The 8,073-nt window shown below is 44.2% G+C and overlaps 1 protein-coding gene across 1 annotated transcript; it reads left to right on the top strand.

The window, feature by feature from the left end:
- The first annotated feature begins 1,103 nt into the window (after window positions 1–1,103).
- On the top strand, window positions 1,104–4,663 carry LOC123147800 (bidirectional sugar transporter SWEET1b). Its single transcript, XM_044567145.1, has 6 exons — window positions 1,104–1,665; window positions 1,794–1,830; window positions 2,769–2,864; window positions 3,214–3,496; window positions 3,606–3,725; window positions 4,157–4,663. The coding sequence occupies exons 1-6, from the start codon at window positions 1,629–1,631 to the stop codon at window positions 4,370–4,372; spliced, it is 789 nt and encodes a 262-aa protein (XP_044423080.1). The 5' UTR covers window positions 1,104–1,628; the 3' UTR covers window positions 4,373–4,663.
- The last annotated feature ends 3,410 nt before the right edge of the window (window positions 4,664–8,073 follow it).

Genomic DNA, 8,073 nt, shown 5'->3' with positions numbered 1-8,073 from the left:
TTTGAAGATGGTTGGATGGTCCATAGATGGTTTTGAATTGCAAACCATGCAAAAAAGTTTTCACGTTAGTGGGTGCCCACACGTTGCAAACTAACATTTTCATATTTATTGATGTCGCACCCAAAATATTGAGCCGGATACATTGGCGCCCATGAGTATTCCCTTGAAACCAAGAATTACCCCCAATGGCGTGGGGGTGTCGCTCTGTATATGGATATCGTGTAATCGTGTTAAGTGATCCACCGTGAGCCCCTCGCCAAAATTTAACAGTCGAATGCACTAGTCATTGTATGAAGCCTTGCTGACACTCCATGTTTTCTTCTTTGCTATCGAGCGACGTCTTTTGGTCTCCGCCATGTCAAGCCATGACGAATCTAGGAAAGGGGTTTTGTGCCCTAAAAAATAACTACATTTTAGAGCATTATTAACTTTGTTTCATAATACAAGACATACTAGAAATACAATCGATCTCCGCTATGATCACTAATAATAAAAATGATTCGAATTTGTAAGTTATAAATTGCAACATTTTATTTGTTAGAGAAAATAGTTTTACTATATTATGCTGCATAATTACTTACTTGGATATTCCTACAAATATTGACAGACGAATTTGTTCATCGGAGACTATACTAAGCATCATATTTTTGAAAGGGGTGGCGGCATTGTTTCCTACGATGCAGAAAATGACTCTTTTTCTATGAGATTGTATGGGCATATGTTGAACTAAAACATTTGCATCCTTATTGTTATTGTTGCGATTGGAAATATTCTTTTATATAGGTTTTAGGGCCATTTGGTTGCTCGCTAAATAATATATATATTTGCGACAAGGCCAAGGACATATATTAAAATTATTCAATCCTTACAAGACCATCCTTACGCAAGCAGAAAATAAACACACGTCATTGGATGTATCGACGACGTCTTCATCCTAAATTCACTGGCTCAGTGCCTCCTCTGGATCTCTGGAGCACCCTCCGACCCGGGTAACGTTGTTAGCTAGGGTATGGCAAAAGTCTTAAGATCCTTCCAGATGCATGAATATAATGTGGACGATCTATACAGACCACACACACTGAAGGAAAAGAGCTACTAGCACAGAAAACACATACGTACATTCTTGTCAAATGTCAATAGTGTCCAGTCCAATTAGCTAGTGCACCGGGCGATACCATGATGGTGATGCGCATGCCAAATTCTGTCTCCGGGCGGTGACAATCAAAACAAGATCCTCCCCATATGCTAGTGCTGGAAACGTTACTGTTTACTACCCCGGCACTCCCACGTCCACAGGGGCATCGTTTTCATGGAGTGGCCAAGATAAGAACGTAATCAATAGGCCGGCAGTGCTACTCTCCCCCCTGACCTTACCTCCTCTCCATCCAACTCTTTCCTATATATACGATGCAGCCGCCCATGTATCCATCATCCACACATACGAACACACACAGCATTGTCATTTAGTTGTTCTTGCTTGCTGCTGCTGAAATACCTGCATGCTAGCATCCCCTGCTCAGAAGAAACAGAGGTCTGGAGGTCTGTCTTTTCATCCTGGTTTTGTTATTGGTTCGTCGAGGAGAAGATAGTTTCTTGGAGGTGCAAGCTAGGCGCTGAGGAGGTCGGACATGGAAGATGTGGCCAAGTTCTTGTTTGGGATTTCCGGTGAGTGTTCCTAGTTTCCGCTTTTTTGTGCGTGGTAGTAATTGGCTAGGAGTTTTAATTGCACTGGTGGCTGTTCTAGTTGGGACGTCCTTTCAACCTAATTACTGCTTTTGATTTTGTTGTTTCAGGGAATGTCATTGCTCTATTTCTCTTCCTATCCCCGGTGTAAGTATTTCATGTATTACCTTTTTTCCTTATTAAGGCCTCTTTTGGTTCATAGGATAATCCATTATTATAGGAATAGGAATCTTGTAGGAAAGAAGATGCCATGTATCTCAAATCCTATGAGTAGGAATAGAAAACAAGATGTCATTTGGTTGACACCAAAGAAATTTTTCCATTGAGTCTAGGCTTTTTTTTATTTTCCTATGAAATGTGAAGGATAGAAACCAATCCTATGTAGGAATATGAATCCATTCCTATGAATCAAAGGGCTCTAAAGAAAAAAAATCCTATAAGAATCCTATCCTCTGAAATTCCTATGAAATTCCTCTAAACTAAAGGAGGCCTAAATAATTAGGTAGCGCTCCTATATTTACAAGAGATATATGGTTAGAGTGAAGGTGACAAGATAGCAGTGTGTTAGGGAATTCTATGCTTTTCATGAAAGAATTTAAACTATTTGATGGTTGCGTGCATCAATTGATGCAGACGCCGGACATTTTACCTCCTTTAAAAAGAAGGAATTTCTCAGTTGAAATCGCACACTCCGAATGTGCAAACCACATGAATGACACGCACAACCATTGGGTACTCAACTACTAATAATTTCATATAAAATTATAGTAATAAATAACCTATAATTTGCTGAAAAAGAGCTTGAATTTCTAGGGTCCATGCATATATTGATCCCACTTAATTTACTCCAGCAACGTACGTAAACTAGAAACTTCCGGCACCCACCTTTGCATGTATATATTGCCACCTTCCGATTTATTAATTCCACATAAGTCCTTTTCAGTGTCGAATTTCCTACAACATTTTATTCATTTTGTTGAGAACGTACAGTCGCATCTTGACTGTTAGTCTGTTCACATTCTTATACTATATGCAGACACTTATAACTGACCTGTGAATACTACAATTTGTCCGTTCGATCACAGGCCTACTTTCTGGAGGATCATTCGGAACAAATCCACAGAGGAATTCTCCGGGGTGCCATACAACATGACGCTCCTCAACTGCCTCCTCTCCGCCTGGTAAAACCTCTCAATTTTCTCCAAGGACAAGTTAACAAATTCCCGCAAAAAAAAAAAGAAAAAAGAGAACAAGTTAACAACAGTACAACATGTGATTGTGATTTACGAGGCTGAAGATCCATCTCATTTCTTGCCTATTTTTATAGAATCTGCCACCCTCACTTCATTGTTGTACGCTTCTGCAACGTGGCTCTATGCGGAGACATGCCGTTGTACACGTAGCTATTAAGGCCGACACAAGTGCATAAACTATCCTTGTCCCGTTCCGATCTTGCTGATGCATGGTGCAAAAGTTCGACGAGTTACAAGTGAGAGAGTTTGATCTTGGCGCGTTGGTGTGCGTTTGAAGGTACGGGCTGCCGTTCGTGTCCCCGAACAACGTCCTGGTGTCGACGATCAACGGCGTGGGCGCGGCGATCGAGACGGTGTACGTGGTGATCTTCCTCGTCTTCGCGTCGAACAAGAAGGCGAGGCTCCGGATGCTCGGCCTGGCGTCGGCCGTCGCGACGGTGTTCGCGGTCGTGGCGCTCGTCTCGATGCTCGCCCTGCACGGCCCGGCACGCAAGCTCCTCGCCGGCCTCGCCATGACCGTCTTCTCCATCTGCATGTACGCCTCGCCCCTCTCCATCATGGTACGTTTTGTTATTCCATGCATGCGTGCATGTATTCCTCCATTGCCTTGCACTTGCACATGTTAGTAGCTTAAATAATACTGATCTGGGACTTGTCGATTTCTCGCAGAGGATGGTGATCAAGACGAAGAGCGTGGAGTACATGCCGTTCCTGCTGTCGCTGGCGGTGTTCCTGTGCGGCACGTCGTGGTTCATCTACGGCTTGCTCGGCCACGACCTCTTCGTCACGGTAAGTCTTATTAGTCCACACACGCACGCACACCTCAAATCCAACTTTGCTGTGCCGTGGGATCGATGTTTCTCTTTTCTGATGCCGACAAGCGTCGAATTACTGCACAAAATTGAGGGAAACTGTGAGTGGACAAAATGACTGCACTAACTGCGTTGTCATTGTAGTCTAGTAGTCTAGTAGATGCCCTTGCCGGCCGGCCGGTGCATGAATACTCGTTTTGATTTGTCAATGTGCGATCCATGCATGCATGCACGTACGCTAGCTGAGCTCGCAACGTGCTCCAGTAAATGTGCCCTGCCGAAGAGGCGAGGCAGCGCCCATGCGCGCGCGACCGTCGCCATGAAACATGCCTTAGCTACCGCCTAGCCAGTCACTGCTTCTGCAGACGTGCTTGGCCGTTCGATTGACGCTCTGATCTTCTTTGGCAGATCCCCAACGGGTGCGGGAGCGTCCTGGGCGCCGCGCAGCTCATCCTCTACGCCATCTACCGGAACAACAAGGGCAACGCCGCGGCCGGCGCTGGCAAGCTACAGGGCGACGACGTGGAGATGTCCGTCGACGGCAGGAACGGCAAGGTCGCCGATAGCGACGACCGCGGTGCGGCGGGGTCGACGAAGACCGGCAAGATGGTCGGCCAGGTTTAGCTAGATCGGTCGAAGATCAGCCATATTATGTGCTTTTTCTACCAGTATCTTGTTACTGCAAGAATCCCGCGTGTTGACCTTGTGTAATTAGCCAATAGAGGACTAGCCTTTAATTGCCACCTTGTACCTGTTTGTAAGCTATGTATTGCATACGTGTACTAATGTCTCAAGCTGTATTTTCTACTCCTAAATGTAGTATACATACTAGAAAAGGAAAGTGAGCATTAACTTGTATCGCCCTTTGAATCACGCTCACCCATCCGATCAAATAAAGTCTACATTAACTGCCAACTTGAAGTGTAGTATGTGCGTATGTATGAGTGTCTTCTTTTGTACTACCATGTTTTGAGGTGTGCGTGCGTATGTATGTGCGTACTAACAAAGCTCATGGTACATCAAAATCATGTCAAATCAAGAATGAGAGAGAGAGAGAGAGATCAAATGCATAGCTACTGGTACATACCACTAGCCTCGAGGGTGAACTACTCCCTCCGCGTCATGGAGACCACCGAGATAATGAAGATGGCATCCGGTGATGATTCCCCCCTCCAGTGGGGTGCCGGAACAGAGCTCCAGATGGTATTTTGAAGGTACAGAGGCTTGCGGCGGCGGAGTCGAAGTTCTAGGTTAACTTTCGGGGATTTCTGAATATATAAGAATTGTTGGCGTCGGTCTCACGCAAAGAGGTGCCACAGGGGGGCCATGAGGCACCAGGGCGCGCCCATGTGGCTTGTGGGGCCCCTGTGGCTCTTCTGGCCCTCCCACAAAACTTCTAGTTTCTCTTTCCTTCAAAAAAGTCGTCAAAAAGTTTCTTTGCATTTGGAGAAATTTTATTTCTGCACAAAAACAATACGACGGTAGTTCTGCTGAAAACAACATCGGTCCGGGTTAGTTTTATTTAAATCATATAAAATTGCACCCAAACCATATAAAATTGTTGTAAATGATGACCCACAAGTATATGGGATTTATCATAGTCCTTTCGATAAGAGTGTCGAACCCAACGAGGACCAGAAGGAAATGACAATCGGTTTTCAGTAAGGCATTCTCTACAAGCACTGAAATTATCGGTAACAAATAGTTGTGTGATAAGATAATTCGTAACGGGTAACAAGTAACAAAAGTAACTAAGGTGCAGCAAGGTGGACCAATCCTTTCTATAGAAAAGGACAAGTCTGAACGAACTCTTATATAATGCAAAGTGCTTCAGAGGACACATGGAAATTACTGTCAAGCTAGTTTTCATCATGCTCATATGATTCGCGTACGTTACTTTGCTAATTTGATATGTGGGTGGACCGGTGCTTGGGTGCTTTCCTTCCTTGGACAAGCCTCCCACTTATGATTAACTCCTCTCGCAAGCATCCGCAACTACGAAAGAAGAATTAAGATAAATCTAACCATATCATGAAACGTATGGATCCAAATCAGCCCCTTACGAAGCAACGCATAAACTAGGATTTAAGTTTTTGTCACTCTAGCAACCCATAATCTACTTATTACTTTCCAATGTCTTCCCCTAGGCCCAAACAATGGTGGAGTGTCATGTAGTCGATATTCACATAACATCACTAGATGAGAGACAACATACATCTCACCAAAATATCGAACGAATACCAAATTCACATGATTACTTATAACAAGACTTCTCACATGTCCTCATGAACAAACATAACTACTCAAAAAGCATATTCATGTTCATAATCAGAGGAGTATTAATTATCATTAAGGATCTAAACATATGATCTTCCACCGAATAAACCAACTAGCATCAACTACAAGGAGTAATCAACACTACTAGCAACCCACATGTACCAATCTGAGGTTTTGAGATAAAGATCGGATACAAGAGATGAACAGGGTTTGAGAGGAGATGGTGCTGGTGAAGATGTTGAAGGATATTGACCCCCTCTCGATGAGAGGATCGTTGGTGATGACAATGACGATGATTTCCTCCTCCCGGAGGAAAGTTTCCCCGGCAGAACAGCTCTGCCGGAGCCCTAGATTGGTTCTGCCCAGGTTCTGCCTCGAGATGGCGGCACTTCATGTCGAAAGCTTCCTTCTGATTTTTTACAGGTCAAAACACACCATATAGTAGAAGATGGGCACGGGAGACCTGCCAGGGGGCCCACAAGATAGGGGGAGCGCGCCCCCCACCCTTGTGGATGGCTGGTGGCCCCCCTCTAGTGCTTTCTTCACCCAATATTTTTTATATATTCCAAAATAATTCTCCGTGAAGTTTCAGGACTTTTGGAGTTGTGTAGAATAGGTCTTTAATATTTGCTCATTTTCCAGTCCAGAATTCCAGCTGCCGACATTCTCTCTCTTCATGTAAACCTTATAAAATAAGAGACAAAAGGCATAAGTATTGTGATATAATGTGTAATAACAACCCATAATGCAATACATATCAATATAAAAGCATGATGCAAAATGGACGTATCAGTAAACATGGCATGAATAATTCATAAATTATAGATACATTAGAGACGTATCAGTCCCGCCTCCACATGCCCGCAGCCAGGGGAAGTAGTCTGCCGAAGCCACACATTCATCACAGCCTCACGCACGCGTCCATGCACCACCCTCATGCCCGCCACCTAGAATGACGACCACGTCAGGCTGCCATCACACCATCCCGCCATACACCGGCCACGAGAGACAGAGTCGGATTGGCCTGGTCGGGAGCCAACCCGCACACCGCCGCCGCCAGCTGATGGCTCGTGATTTTGCCACTTTTAGTAGAGGGTTTCGATATGATTTTCACCGGGTTTTTGATATTTCTCGCATCTTTCTAACGTTAACCCTTCGAGGAAGAAGAAAATTGTTTTTTCCATTGTTGTGCAGAAAAATATACTTTGGAATAAAACCAATTGAGATCCCACCAACTGAAGCCAAATGGAGCAACTTCTGTGTCGGACAGATTTGCACAAGCACATCCAGAGCGCAAGACGGCGTCTGGTACGAGCTCAAGCGCTCGTACCAGGCACCGCTAGCTCCCCTCATCTACATGAACAACTATCGTGAAGGTGAGGACGCATTAGAGAGACATAGCCGCCACAGCACCATCCAAAATAGAGGAAGAAGAGATCCAGAGAGGAAGACTCACCAGAGATCCATTCCTTCTCGTTTCCTCGTCTCCATTCTCATTCATCACATCATCACCATAGGGAGAGGAATTCCATCTTGAGATTGAGACTTGTTTAATCGTTCATCTTATTGTGGATCTTCATGATATTATTGATATGATTTCTCTTAAATTATTCTTTGAGATGTTTACTGATTCCTCCTATATATGCATGTGCTATTCCCCCTAGGCATGGGAGATTTAGGTGATTGGCAAGATTCATTTGTTTCCATTTTGCATGTCATCATTCATGGTTATAGTTTTATGATTGTTTACTAAGTTGTTTATCTGCGGTGACCGTAATATGTGTTGTCCAATTTAAGGGCCCGCACAACATGATCTGGAGACCTATGCAGGTAATGTTGGGGAACGCAGTATTTCAAAAAAAATTCTATGATCACGCAAGATCTATCTAGGAGATGCATAGCAACGAGAGGAGAGAGTGTGTCCACGTACCCTTGTAGACCGAAAGCGGAAACGTTTAGTAACACGGTTGATGTAGTCGAACCACTACAAAAAATATCTCAACTTATGACCTTCTCTTAGTGACCCCAGCTGAATTGGTCGTTTGACG

This window comes from Triticum aestivum, chromosome 1A (assembly GCF_018294505.1).
Source record: "Triticum aestivum cultivar Chinese Spring chromosome 1A, IWGSC CS RefSeq v2.1, whole genome shotgun sequence".
NCBI classification, from domain to species: domain Eukaryota; kingdom Viridiplantae; phylum Streptophyta; class Magnoliopsida; order Poales; family Poaceae; genus Triticum; species Triticum aestivum.
This window is presented reverse-complemented; position numbering and strand designations above follow the sequence as displayed.

Excerpts from the sequence above, each read along its gene's own strand:
- LOC123147800 (XM_044567145.1), top strand. The coding sequence starts at position 1,629 with ATGGAAGATGTGGCCAAGTTCTTGTTTGGGATTTCCG. Across the intron at positions 1,831-2,768 it reads TTTCTCTTCCTATCCCCGGT|GCCTACTTTCTGGAGGATCA; the intron begins GTAAGTATTTCA and ends GTTCGATCACAG. Across the intron at positions 3,726-4,156 it reads GCCACGACCTCTTCGTCACG|ATCCCCAACGGGTGCGGGAG; the intron begins GTAAGTCTTATT and ends CTTCTTTGGCAG.